We start from the raw sequence: 15,288 nt of genomic DNA, 5'->3' as shown, positions 1-15,288 counted from the left end.
ATCAGTGCTTGTGACCCTAGTTGTTTCTGCACCCTAAAACAAAAACAAACCAAATGAATAAATTTTGAACTTAGATATTAATGGCTTGGCTTATGTTATGGTTAATGACTTCCTTGTAGAGTTACACAACATTCTTGACATACTGAAATGTTCCATTGTGAAAGAAACTCTGGGAAGTGCAGTAACATTGAGGATTGACCTTCAGTGAGGGCACTGGTAGTTGGCCCTCAGTGTAAATAAATTTAACATACTGAACTTAAACAAGCATCCATTACTGTTAGGTTACACAATTCATAACAATTTGAAAAAGTAACTATAAATTTCTTGCAGTATGTGTTCAGGGGTACCTAAAACTAGTTGAAGGAAAAGCATACATAAGCTTCAGTCAACAGATTCTAGAATATTGCTAATTTATCTGGGAGAGTTAGTTGTCTGTGTGTTATCTGGGGATGTTAGTTGTCTGTGTGTGTTATGGAGATGCTCATCCAACTTTAGTGGCAGCCATTGAGAGGCATTGTACATTGCAGTGTGTTTACTGTCAAAATTTGGAGACCAAATTTTCTGAAATTAACTGCAAATAATACACGTACCAGCATTATTGTTAGGTCAAATAGAATTACGTACTAAATCATGTTCTGGAGAAAAGTTACCCTTGGTTCACAATAGTTTGCTTCTTAACCCATTTGCTGGTATGTGTGCCTTTCCTGTTACAGTGGCCCTCAGGTGTTCTGGGTGCGTGTGTATGTGGCCCACTTGGGTTTTTCTACTATGCTAACGTCATCTGAATGCATCGTGAACAGACAACCTCTCACTTCTGCGGATGAGCTATTTCCATGTTTCAGTGAATAAAAAAGTTTATAGAGTATTCATGATACAACTTAATGTGCCTCATTACGTGCTATAGTTGGCAAAAACCTCATTTTGATACCTTGAATTAGTCGAGGTAGACAATTGCTGTGGCTACAGGATTCACAGTGCCAAAAGACATGAATGAATGGGTGCATCATGTGCTACCATCCTTGGGACATAAAAACCCAGTAACGTGAGAACAGAGGTATCCTCCTGCTCTCAATTTTAATAAAATTTCAATACATTATCTAAATTTCATTTACTGCAATGTATGAACTAAAATCAACCGTATGCAAAGTCTACACAGTGTGTTTTTACCTTTGCAAACTCATTAAAATTTCGTACAATGTTTTTATTTGATGCTGCGCAGTATGTGTGATGAATAATGAAAAGAAACTCAGTTGTTTCAGGTGAAGATACCAGACTATAAGATGTGCAAAAATCAAATATTTTCCCACTATAGTTTGCAAAAATCAGATAAGTATTTCATATGAGCCTGAATACCATCTCTTAGTACACGCACTAGGGTTTTACAAGTGATACAGCCATAACAAAAGCTGCCTCAGCCCGGAATGCAAAGAGCACATCTGTAGTAGTGGAAAGATTAATTGCAAAAAGAAAGAGAAACAATGTCAGTAATCCACTTTCATATGCTCAATTTTGTTTTTGCCCACATTAAACTTTCTTACACATCAGGATTATTAGTGGCAGAATACTTCAGATTATTGTAGTAATTAACAAATTCCAGGGGAAGGCACATGTTAACCAGAGAAGTTATACATTGATATCTCTACCATAAAGTATTGTCCAGACAGCACCAATAGTCTCAAAAGCTCCTTTACTTTGCATAATTTCATTCCTTGTTCTGGATTATATCTTCGGGAACACAGTTCATGCAACAAGTATGTATATTGTAGTTCATAAATGAGCCATCAGCCCCATTTATAGCCTTTGTTGTAATGATAGCAAAGAATTGTGTTTAATAAACTGGCGTTTGTTACTAGAACCACAGTGTTACATACTCACTTAAGAGGCTTGTGATTTGACGACATAAAATTGTTTAAAAGAAGTGGTAGTATTGATTCAGTGTGCACAACTTAGAGTAATGCCTTTTATGTTGGTAAGTATTGATCAAAAAATGAACAACACTCGGCAACATTCATTTTCACACATTTCCATAACTGCTGCTAGTTTAGTGCAAGAAACAATTTCAGAATCCACCTTGGCATTTCCCTTACCTTGTGTGTAGAGAACTTCAGGGGCACTTGTTAATTATGTTAGAGAAATCTAATTGATTGAAATTAATAAATTAATGTAGAGTTGTGCATTATTGTGAGGGGGTTTCTCAATTACTTTGCTGGTCAAGAAGTGTGGTGGCACATTGGTTAGAATTTGGTAGTTTGGGGGGGGGGGGGGGGGGGGCGGCTGGGACAAGGGGACGACAGGCAGATTTAGCCACAGTTTTCATTAATTGTTCTGGGTAGATGCCCAGAAGATTACAAGTCATAGGCTGTGGCTTTGTTAGCAGCATAAAGTTTTGAGTTTCTAGTATGAATATTGTTGAAAACTTGATATGGAAAAATCGTATAGTAGATCTGTTTAGCGTTGGCTGCTTATGCCATAATTGCCAACTTTGGAAATATAGAAGGCAGTTAAAATATTTTGCATTTCATTCACTGATGCCTAGGGCACAAGTTTTCATACAATATCAGCACACAGAATGTGTTTGTATTTATGTAAAGAAAATGAGCAAACATGTAATATCACAAAAAATATTACTTAATATATAACACAAAACCATTTTTACTGAAATCAACTTCGTAACCTACTTTATCTTAATATGCATTTAAATGTACTAGAAACACGTTAACAAAGAAGATATGTTGTAAAAATATTTGTCTAAACTGTGCTAATAAAAGAATTATTTTCTGTTGTGTGTTTACTGAAATGTCCATCTTCACTTAAATTACTAAGGCACCTACCCTAATCTATCCCTACCTTACCCTCCAGTCTGAATTGCAGAGAACAATGAAGTACTTCTCCAAATTATCGGCACTTGTAAAATGCTGCCGATCAGAAATAGTTTTTATAAGAGCAAAATGATCTCTCCTCATTACAGGACATTAATGGTGCAAATTTTATAATGTGAAATATTCTTGGACAAGAGTTCACCTGAGTATCTTCTTCTGCTTTGAGGGTTTTGCAGATAGCTCTTAGCTGCTTTGAGGGTTTTGCAGATAGCTCTTAGCTGCTTTGAGGGTTTTGCAGATAGCTCTTAGCTGCTTTGAGGGTTTTGCAGATAGCTCTTAGCTGCTAGAAAATTTAAGTATTCCTGATAAGAGCAAAAAGAATTAAGACACAGCCTCGAAACTTTTTGCTGCAAAATTGTAACTTCTGTTCCCTATTCTTACCAGGTCCTCTTTCCTTCCTAGTATTAAATGATTTACATAAATCTTTCCTTTGGTGTTACTTTTGAATATAAAGAAATTGACCTTTCCATCAAAAATATTCAGTGCTGTGGATTTTATTAGTTACTGTCTTGATGGCTGTAACAGAGTAATTTATTGATTTTTCAGTAATGCGTGGCATCTCTGTTGTGCAGTCGAGTGCACTAAAGATTAAGGTTCTTAGCAGCCAGCAAGCCAGCATAAGAAACAGCCTGTGTAGTAATGTAGCTTTGGAAAAGTCTTGATGCTGTTATTGAAGAGCAAGTCGGATGAAAGATCCTGAAAAACTATGATAGCCTGTGCCGGTAGGGCAAGTGCCACAAATTTTCGCTTTTCACAAAAGAGAATCTGTTCATTCCAGAAGAGTGTTTTTAAACAGGGATCGTGCACTACTACCTAGCACTCAAAATCCAAAGTCTTCTGCTTGCTTCACTTTGTATCATAATTACTAGGAGAGGAAAGATGAGCGTAATATTCACCTCAGATACGGGAAAAATTTTACCTTTTAAGATGACAATTATTCCATAACATTTTTCTTAGTTCTCAACACTTGCAGTATACATTCAGCTTCTTACAAGACCGTATACTGACAAAAAATTAATATTTTCTTATATCTAGCAGCAATGGCTGCTGTTCTTTTTTAACAATAGTACACCACCTTTGAAAAAACATCCGTCTGTAGTCAAGCCTACTATCTGAAGGAAAAAAATCATTAGTAAAGTCACGGAATATACAAGTGTGTTAAAAATCACGGAACACTAACAAGCCAACGATGTTATTTACAATTCTGCACTCTTGCAGGTGAAAGCGATCATTCAGGTTATGAAGTGATACTATAAAGCGGAAATCGAATAGTCTGCACATCTTATCAACACAGCGTGAAACGTATTCTCTCTCATTTGCCTAATGTCGCCTGTCACAGTCCAATTGGATTTGACATTCTCAATAATTTCAAAATATTTCTTTAAAGACACCCTGATAGTCTAGTGCTCTGGGAAACTCCTCACTTCAGCAAAATGCCTTGGTTATACAGAAGATGGAGAGGTCTTTTTAAGCAACTGAGATTGTCCTTAATGTGAATTTCTTTGACCCCTCTTACAACAATGTCCCAGTATTTGTGAGCCTGTGCTATAATCCTACTGCATTTGTATCTTTTGCACACTTATCATACAAACAATGCTCTGCGACAACTTTTTGGCATATGTCAATAGTGTGTGCTGGTGTTCTTGGGACAGATCTTAAATTGTGCATGCTGTTTGTCTTGCCACACTGGCATGGTATCTGATGTACATCAGTACATTGTTTGACAATCCCCAATGATGCCCATGTTTTATTTGGCAGGTAGAAGACATCTTTTACTTAGTGCTTTCCAGTATGTCACATTTTTCCCCCAACAGTGCACAGCCATACAGTATAAATGCAGTGGCTGCCTCTTCCTCCCTGACTTCTTCTGTCTCCACAGGATGAACCATAATGGTGAGGGAAGGTGCACACCTAATTTCCCATTCTGTGTAATTGTTTTTTCAGAACACGGTTCTAAGATGTTCCAGTTTCAGGGCAGACATTGCATGTGAGATGGTGTGTTTTGTGTGCACTAGTGTTTTGAATATTCCATTCCTCTGCATATGGTTGTGGCAGCTGACTTCGCGTGATTACAGGTCCTTTTGTGTTTTCTTCTGATACTCACCAGGGCCCAGGATGCAATCGTTTCGTTTCTTGACCATGATGGCAGTCTTCCTTCTGCTTTGGTCTCTGTAGTGAATTTGATATTGGAATGAATGGAGTTCAGATGTGGAGGGAAGTCAAGAAGCTTTCCATAGGGTCAGGTGATGAACATTTCATCTACGTAATGGAAAAAGTAGGTAGGTTTACATTTGGATGACATCAGGGCTTCTTCCTCGAAGTGCCCCATATGCAAATTTGCAACTACAGGTGAGTGTGGGATGCCCATTATGGCTCCCTCTGTTCAGTTTTCTGTATTAAACAGAACATACATGGAGCTCAGGACATGCTTGGTAAGGTCAGTGGTCTTCCTGTCAAATTTTTGACCATTGAGTTGTTGTGACTCTTGTATGGACACCCTGGTGGTGAACAATGAAGAGACATCAAAACTCACCAGGATATCTAAGCCTTTAAGCATGAGGTTGTTTAGGTGTTTCACAAAATCCATAGAATTGCAGATGTGATGTGGACATATTGACAATATAAGGGCTTAGCATTTGTCAGATATTTTGCCAGCAAATATGTAGGAGCCCTAATGATCATAGTGGGATGGAACATACCTGTCTTTGTGGATCTTAGGGCATCTATAAAATTTTGGCAGTACAGGTGCTTGTGGTAACATTTTGATGATGACCCCCTATGGTAAATCAGTGCTTTGAGTACCCTGGTCTTAATCCCCAGCTTCTTAGTGGATTCGTAGTTAATTTTCCTGTAGTTGTCATCTAGCAGGCTCTGCATCTTCTGTGTATTCTTTGTGGGAGAGAACAAGAGTAGTGTTGTCTTTATCAGAAGATAAGATCGTTAACACAGGGGACTCTCAGGTCCCGGATGACTGCCCTCTCTCTGCTGGTAATGTTTGACTTTCATAGGGCTTGGTTCTCGTTAGAGAATCACAGGTTTCACAACATACTTCATCAGCTGCTTCAGCTGGTAGTTGCATGACAACTGTGCTGATGGTATCCATGACCAGTGTGACCTTAGGGTTGGGAGCAAACTTAAGTCTCCATTGCAGAACTGAAATAACATTGGCTTTCAGCTGCATGTTAGTCAGATTGATGAGTCTTGCATGAGGCCTGCAGTGATTGATAGTTTGCCAGTGAGAAATAAAAAATGGAATTTTGCTGCCATCCACATGACACTGACTTTGCAGGTGATGGCTTGAGGGGGGGGGGGGGGGAGAGGGGGGTGGTAGTGGATGGATGCAAGTCAGCTGCATACCTCCAGGAACTCAGTTTATCAGCACATCTGATGATGGCAACATGTCTAATTGCTGAAATATTGTGCCCTTTGGACACTATTAATCAGCAGTATACTTGTGGACTATTCAATCAACAAACATGCTTGGAGAAACTGAAGAATCACAATAACAATAAAATTGTTTTCTTTTGTAGAAACAAAAGCAGTTATCACTAATAATGTGAAGAATGTATGCTTGAGATTTTTCTATTTCTAGAAATTATATCGAACAGCTTCCTGTCTCATCAGATCCATGCTTTGCTTCATCTTTACTTCACACAAACATGTTCCTCTTCAGACCCACAATAATGAATACCAAAATTATGTCTACAACTTCCTCTTATAGAATGCAGGCCCACATGTCAGCCTTGGTGTTGAAACATTTGTTTTAAATCAGAGGCTATTGTAAGATATTCCTCAGGATTTTCCTTAGCTAAGTTGCCCAGCAGATGCTTTGGCATGATATAGGTCCCTTTCAATTTTTAATCTTCTAATCATATCTTCAAAATTGGTCAAGTGCATTTTTTATTTCAATTTGAAATTCAGCACCTACATGACATGTCTGAACAAGGCAATTCAAAACCAATATTAAAATTAAGGTTAAAAAATCTCAATTTTGAAACTTTTACTTGTGGTGAATTTGTTCTTCACAATATTTCAATAATGTTACTGATACAATGAAGAAATAGACATGTCATGGCAGAGAGAGGTCTGTGAGCAGCTGTAATTAGTGGCATACTTAGGTATATTATTTGTGAAGTTGTGAACTGTCTGAACTGCTTCTGGTGAAATGTTCCTTGATTTATTCCCCATTTTTCCTGGAAACAAAGGAAAAGAATAAAAGTAATTTTAAAGATAAATGCCCAGGACAGAGAAATTTAGTTAATTTATGTTTGAATATGATACTCAAAGGAAAAACACTGGATAAATAAGCAGAATAGAACAATTATGGTTTTTCTGGGTAGCAAGAGTAAATTAATCTTTAACTATCTCTTCTCTCTTTTGGAGAAGTGGATTGGCCATCACACAAGTGTTTTTGTAAGTTCTTAAGACATCCTTCATTGTTCTGAAGCCCATGCACACTTAAAAATGCTTCTCTGTGTACCATAATATAACGGCCATTAACCTTATCCTGGTACAAAAAGTTACCATTCGCCGCGAAACTGTGCTTTTCCTTTTATCTGGGTACCTAAAGGACTAGTATATATTAATCAAAATAGTATTTTATTTCTAAAAGGTACATGATATAAAAAATTTATTTCAGATTTTCGTTAATCATAGTGATCCACTTTGCACTGGTTTCATCTTAATGTAGCTCAGAAGGTAATTAATTTGGCAATTGAAATTGCCCATATCCCAAAAAGAATGGATTATCTGCTCTACAAATTCATGAATTTTGCTGCAACACTTGTTTTTACATGTACATCCAGAACCTCAAATTTTAGCACCAATAGTTTGTCCTGTTTTATCAGATATGCACTCTGCCAGAATTTCTAGGTCATTTACATTTTTCCCTTTTCCAACTGCACATATTTCTTCTTTTTTTCTGCCTTCAGGTTCTTTTAGTAGGTGATAATTCGGGAGACCTTTTACATTCGTCAGCATCCTAAGCCAAACAAAGTGTTCAGAATGAGAGAGACCAAAGCCACTTTAACACGTATAACATACCTGAATGTATATTTAAAAAGAAAGATGATGAGACTTACCAAACAAAAGTGCTGGCAGGTCGATAGAGACACAAACAAACACACAAAATCTAGCTTTCGCAACCAATGGTTGCCTCGTCAGGAAAGAGGGAAGGAGAGGGAAAGACAAAAGGATTTGGGTTTTAAGGGAGAGGGTAAGGAGTCATTCCAATCCCGGGAGCGGAAAGACTTACCTTAGGGGGAAAAAAGGACAGGTATACACTCGCACACACACACACATATCCATCCTCATATACACAGAGACAAGCAGACATTTGTAAAGGCAAAGAGTTTGGGCCTGAATGTATTATACAAATAGCCTTACAATATTAAAATTACCGATAATGCAGTAATTGAGAGAAGTATAATGTGCTCATGATTCACACATACAAATTTTAATTAGTGAATATATGATAGTTATAATTACGCAATATTATTTTACTGCTACAGTCCTAAGCCTCAATGTTTTAAATGTTTAAAAAAGTAAGTCATTTGTACTTACCATGTCATTTTCGGATGAATATTCATCAGGGGCACAATAACTGCTTACACTGGACGAATAATCTTCTTCAGAACTGGTCATATCTGTTTCGGAATTTTCTTTTTTGGTTATGCTTGGAAATAACCTATTCTTTGCAAGTGCCATTTTACTGTGAGTTGTCACACATGAAAAAGACTACTTCCTCACTGTATAAGAACAAGTGTGAATTGCTCTGCCATCCAGTGAGTGAAAGTTAAAATATTTTCGAGTAGCTTCCTCTGTTGAATAGAAGTTGAACTAACACAATAACCTATTTTGAGAAAAATGTGGCTTTGGACTATATCATTCTCACCCTTTCAATTGGTTATTGTCAGAGAGCATTATCTTTGGTAGATGTTTGTTATATTTTGAAATATAACAAACACCTACCAAAGATAAAGCTCTCTGCCAATAACCTATTGAAGGCTCTGAAACCAAATAGTTTTTGTTGTTACGTTATTGTCTGTACAAAAGTTAAATAATGTAAGTGATTGATGTCATTGTCTTCCACGTTGTTCTATGTTTAGTAGGTTGCTTTTTGGTTATTTACTGACACTTCAATGTTTTAACAGCATTTAGTAGCTAAGTTAGAACTCCTTTCTTTTCCGTTGTTTCTCAGTGATTAAATGTCCTGTCAAAAACTTTAGCATATCGAGATTAAAGTGTGTTGAATTTCTTGGTTTTCAGATTGTACTAAATGTAAAATCGGGGTAGTATCTTGGTTATTTAATAACATATCGTCCGAGACAACATTTAATCTGTTGCTGATATTTTGATGTAGATTTGTACCCGCAAGTTAAGTAAGCTGGTATGTCAGTAATCATCGCACACATTTGTTTCCTTTTTTAAATGTTTGCATAGCAAGGTCTTCATTCCAGTTATGGAGCCCTGCCTTCTGTCTTCTTAACGGAGAGGTTGCATCATTACTCTGTTCTGTATTAATAATCTCTACTGACAACTCTTCCCAAACTTACAAGACTTAGCATTTAGCTTTCAAATCCGCACAAGGAGCATGCTCCGTGGTCATAATGTCCCTTTCTGTAGTTGCTCTCCAAATTTCTTAATAGTATTTTTCACATGCTTTTATTGATACTGCACTATTAAAGGAATACCTTGCCTTCCTTGTTTCTATTGTGAAATTCAGTTATTTAATTAGCTTTATCTTGATGTACATGAGATCATTCACAGTTTATCTGATATGTTTCCTCAGCTCGCTATTTTCATTATTCTATACTGTTGCACTTTGAGATTCTGTTTATCCTCAATCTTACAACTTTTTAAATATTTCAGATAAGCTTCTTTCTTATCTGTGATGTTTTTGGCATCATCATTCAGTATTCCTAGCCTGTTCTTTATACATAATTTTATCTGCTTTCCAGATGCTTTATGTGGAGGAGATGCTGTATACATGCTGTTCCCTACTACTTCTCAGATAACTATTGCAGTTGTTATACCAAGATCTAACGCTTTATCTCTTTCATGGTTTACTTTGAAGGTTTTGTTTGTGGAATTAGGTTTTGGTTTAAAGAGAAGATCCCATTGTTGTTGGCATATTAATTTTGATTTTGTGAAAGAAAATGATTTGCTCTGATAGTTGCATCTGGTGTCTTTGACTAATGCTGCAGTTTACTTATTTTCTACAGTATATTGTGTTACGAATTTGGTTTCTCTTTCTGCCCATGTGAATTGAATTAGTGTTTGTGTATACAGAGAAGTTATTGGCAGTTCTAAAGTGAGTTGTAAGCGCCAGTCTGTGTGATAGTATCTGTTGATGTTACATATTTCTTCACCATCTATATTACTAAAACACTGTCCTGGAACCTGGTACGTGTTGCAGCAGGGGCAACAAAGAAATCAATTTTTCAATATTTAATGTAATTATTTATGAAATTTAAAATGCTGTCAAAATCTACCCATTCAGAGATGTAATTTTGTGTTAGAAGTTTAATACTATAAGACAAGTATTACAGTTAGAATCTGCTTGTTTGTCATTAGGCAGCATAACTGATGGCGTACAAATGCATAGCCCTCATCCATCCAGTATCTGAGAGTGAGAGCACTCAAGGACTGCCAATAAAGATTCCATTCCTTCTGAAACGTTTTCTCACTGATAGCCCCGCAAATGATCAAAGGAAAAAAAGTTATCACTTACTACATTTTGTTGTTTGTGCAGTAAAACTTCAGCATCAGGCATGAGTCTAATTTATTACTTCCTCACTACTACTGATTCTATTCACAACACATGCTGCATCACTGAATGTACCTGCAAACTTGTATCATTGTAAGACGTGTGTCTCAAGACAATACTATGTCATAAACATTGAGATGCATCTTACGCTAAAATGGGTCGCAAATTATCCAGTTGATATTCATCCATTGTTTCATATTGAGGGCACCCGCGATTTCCAACCTTTCGATACCTCTTCTTACATACATGCTTAGCGACAAATGTTCACCACATTAACTCGTGTAAAGTGATCAGACATATGAAGCAGTATTATATATAAAAGTTTGATTCTTTCAAGAGTTGGGGTTTACCGTTTTTTTCCAAAAACAATAATCATTTAGTTTTTATGTATTGTGTTTGTAGTTCTTCATAAACTGCTGCCATTTCCTTGTTGAAGTGCGTGAACACCTACTACACCCCTCACCCCCACCCCCGTTTTAATACGTATATAAACTGTGTTATTCTTTCACTAATGCATGGTTATGAACGTTATTTTTCCATGCCTTCATTATGCATTCCAGCTGACAACCCCCTGTCTTTATCAACCTGGCTACAAAACGTGTAGTAATCTTTACATTACTCTGACACCCATATCTTCTTTTTAGTATCTGTGATCACTACTGGTTTGACTTGTAATTCCCACTGTTCCTTGGTGATTCCCCTTGCTGTCTCAATCTTTAATGTATCTTCAATATCAAATTATTTTAACATTTTTTGTTGCTGTGATAGACTTCTTTCAATCGACGTGACTAGTAGCATAAATGTCCTTTGGTTAGTTCACCAGTGTTATGGAAGGTAGGAAGAGGTGTCCAAAAAAAGTATTAATATTGTATGCAATTTTAACTTACGTAGTTCAATAAATTTTGGATTTTCAGATAATTGAATTTATTATAAAGTTTTTTGTTTTGTTCGTATCCAGTTCTTACACTATACTTGAGAGGGAGGGAGGGAGGGAGAGGGAGAGAGAGAGAGAGAGAGAGAGAGAGAGAGAGAGAGAGGGGGGGGGGGTGAGTGGAGTGAAATTGTTTGCTGATCGGCTGTCACAATGAGAAACGTATCTGGAAAAAAAGGTAATAGGTTATGAAATAAGGGTTCTTCGTAAACTGACATGAATGAAACTGTCCGAGTAAATTGACATGTAGTGCTCTACTGACAGTCATTGCTGTTGAGTTCTGAGATATGTATAGTGGTCATTTTGTTGAATATATTCATAGTTAATTCAATTTTAAAGAATCCTGCAAATGTATGAGAGCTAACATTGACACAAATGTAACAGTGAAAGTTCTAACAATAACAAAAATTACCTCTTCTGGACAGTCTGCTATGGACTTTTAGAAACGGATAATTAATAAAAATTAGCATCTGGAACAAATACATAGTACTGTTTCAAGAAAGTATACTATCAGCTTCAATCCAAATAACGTAACATTTTTATTTGTATGGTCTCAGCATGTCAGTGCTTCATTAGAAGTGTAAAAATAAGTTTGCATACGAGTGAAAATCCTCATTTGCATTGGATATTTCATGCAATATTCTATGTCTCCAGAATTTGCTTAAAAACGTGAATGAAAACGAGGTAGCAACTTGATGTGTTTAAGTTATTGCACATAAATGTTAATTTCTACTTACCTTAGTGTTACTTTGTTGCAGAAATCTACCGCATTGTTTCCCAGAAACAGATCCCAGACAGCCCCGATGAGGACAACACTCCCTCGGGCAACATGAAGCCGATCCACGTGGAGCCTACGGACGAGAGTAGTGCGGCGGGTGCGAAGCGTGCCTGTTGCACTCCGTAGGTGTATCTCCCGCCTCGCCCGGCTCCCGAGGTGCAGTCGGAGTCAGGTTCCCACCTCGAGTGTGCCTCTCTCTCTGTCGCAACACGAGAGCGGGAAGACGTGGAAGACTTTTGGGGGGGAAGAGGGGGCTTGGGATCTACAGTGCTGGGGCAGAAAACACCAGTCTTCGTCAGGGTGACATTCCTAATTGCGTAGCGTAATCCCACTTTAGCCGCTCGTGTGCCCGATGTCCGGCTAGGTGGTCTCGTAACTTATTTATCGATGCACCCGAGTAATTTAGAGGTCTTTCTGGTTTTCATTTTAGATTTACTGTATTGTTGAATTTCTATTTCTGCAGGAACTACTGATTTTCCCTTTCTTTTACTTTTAAAAAATGTGAGTAATGTGAACAAAGTTATGTTAGTTGTATTATTTACTCGTACTTGTTATAGTTTAGATTGGAAAGAGTAACAGACAAACTGACATTTTTAGTTTTACATGTCATTCACTCTTTTTTTCCTCTGTTCTCGTGTGATATTAAAATAATAGTAGAGCCGCAAAAAATACTTCGGCAGAATGAATTGCTGAACACTGTACTTTAAACGTGGGTCAAGGAAACTGAGAACAGGTCGGACTTCAAAAGTTGAGAGCTTTCAACATTAAATAAATGGTTGTAAGAGGTAATAGTCTAAATAATACTAAGGCACGTAAGTTGTTTGATGATTGTAAATTGAGATGATGTGAATTCCATTTTTTAAAAAGTTATTGTGGTTGCTAATAGACTTGGGGGGGATTGGTGAACTGTATATTGAGAAATGACATTTTGAAGGGGGAAAGAGAGAGACATTAATTTGCTATTTTTTAAGCTTTGGGTGGCACCCTGTAAGTGCCAGACCGTGATGTGACCCAGTGAAGGAGCCATTCCCCCTAGATGAGAATTTTGTTTTGCCTGGTGCCATGTACTTTCTGCTGCAAATGCACCTTGCACCGCTGTCTTGACTTGTCTGTCTCGCCCGTGGGTGACCGATCACCCCTGTGGCACTGGTTGCTTTACTCGACGTGAGCTGCTTTTTCAAACACCTGTGCTGTGCTCGTTCTTTATTATTATAATTATTATTATTACTATACATTATATATGAAAAAATATATATATACTTTTTCCTGAAGTGTTACTGCTGATATATTATGAAGGTGTCCTTACGTTGTAAATTTGAAAGTATGGCCATAATAAATTTACTTATTCAGTAGTGTTTCATATCTGGTGGTTTGAATGGTAATTATTTCTCTGTCAAGTATGTTTCCTTACACAGACCCTCATTGTGGGTGGGATAATCATCAGATAATATGTACCTGAAACATAAAAATATCTTACTGTTTTCAGCTGGGTATGGCAACTAATGCTGTTCTTATTTTTGCATGATTGACTTTGTAATAGCAATTGCAGGCAGTGACAAATAGTTTCTGCATGTTTAAATCACATTGCACAAGATACAATTTGAACTGCATATACCAACTATAATTGTGGAACAGATTAAGTACTTCAAGTTAAAAACAAATGTTTTAAACTTTGCCTAATCTTTTTAAACTAGAAAGCATTTTTTGCCAAAGATCATGGGTCAGTTTGTTACTACATACTGAAAGTAAATATCAAATATGTGACCACTCTTGAAGGTAAGAGTATTTGTTACTGCCTTGACTGTGTATGCTGGTACATGATGAAATACATGGGGAAAAAATAAGGGAACAAATATGCCTGAAAATGTAGGCATTGATTCCATCTTGCCACAAATGGTTTTGTTTTTCCCACTATGCTCCTTAATGTAAAGGATTTCCCAATTTTCTATTCCATATTGTTGCCAGGTGCTAGGGCTTGTTTTGGGCAGACAGCATGACGTAGGTTGTGAAGTCTAGCTCACAATAACTAGAGTCTAGATGCACTGCATATGGTATCTAAAAGATCTTTACTGCTCAGGAAGTTTTCTCTAGACTTTTAGGTGGTTGTTCTGTACCACCTGTGTTCTTTGTTATGTTCCATCTTGCACCATTCTGCATTTTCGGTCTTATTTTGCTTGGTGTGATTTAAGCTAACGTATAAACTTTGTCCTCTTGACAGTTCATTTCTTACTTTGAATATTTGAAAAAAAAGGAATATTAAATACAAAATAAAATTAAAATTCACATAATTATTTTAAATTTACTGATCTTATTAATTTTCAGTTTGCTTCATTACTTTGAAAATGGGAATGAGGAACTGAGTAAGCGCAGAGTTGTGTGTGGTCCTCCAGTTACTGTAGTGGCCTCGGTGCCCTTGAAGTACACACTGTACTTCCCTTCACTTCATTTCACATAACAGTCTCCTGCTTCTGGTCACTAGACTCCAGAGATTCACTGATACAGTTCCTTATCCTAGTCCAGTTTCGTTAAAAAAGAGTATTCAACAAGAGTTTCTTCTTCTTATTCAGCCACTCCGAGGTTAGGCATAGGGCCTGTTACAGTCTCACTATCTCATCCTCAGTATTCGCACACTTCTTTTGCCCCACGGTTTATAATCCATTGCTAATTTATGAAGTCTTTGTGACAACATATGAATTACGTGTTCTCTTCAGTTTTCTTTGTAGATGATTGCCTTTTGCATTATTGGTTGTATCCCTAATTCTTCCCTTACTACTCCATTTCTTATTTTGTCTTAACTAGTGCAGCCTTTCACAGGTATTAGAAATTCCATTTCTGTTTGCCATAAATCATCCTTTCTCAGTGTCCCAACTTTCCACTCCATGTTATGAAATGTTTACTGCGATGACTTTATTAAATTTCAGCTGTCTTTCCT

General features: G+C 37.0%; 1 protein-coding gene across 2 annotated transcripts in view; it reads left to right on the top strand.

Moving 5' to 3' along the window:
* Positions 1-13,718, top strand: part of LOC126109896 (ras-related protein Rab-11A) — a 52,489-nt gene extending 38,771 nt beyond the window's left edge. For both annotated transcript variants that reach the window (XM_049914987.1, XM_049914985.1), the window contains one exon: positions 12,337-13,718. In XM_049914987.1, coding sequence (XP_049770944.1) covers positions 12,337-12,482 — 146 coding nt within the window. In that variant the 3' untranslated portion in view covers positions 12,483-13,718. The remainder of the gene's footprint in view (positions 1-12,336) is intronic.
* The last annotated feature ends 1,570 nt before the right edge of the window (positions 13,719-15,288 follow it).

The sequence above is a fragment of the Schistocerca cancellata genome, chromosome 12 (assembly GCF_023864275.1).
Source record: "Schistocerca cancellata isolate TAMUIC-IGC-003103 chromosome 12, iqSchCanc2.1, whole genome shotgun sequence".
Classification (NCBI taxonomy): domain Eukaryota; kingdom Metazoa; phylum Arthropoda; class Insecta; order Orthoptera; family Acrididae; genus Schistocerca; species Schistocerca cancellata.
The sequence above is the reverse complement of the archived record's forward strand: the minus strand, read 5'-3'. Positions and strand labels throughout refer to the sequence as shown.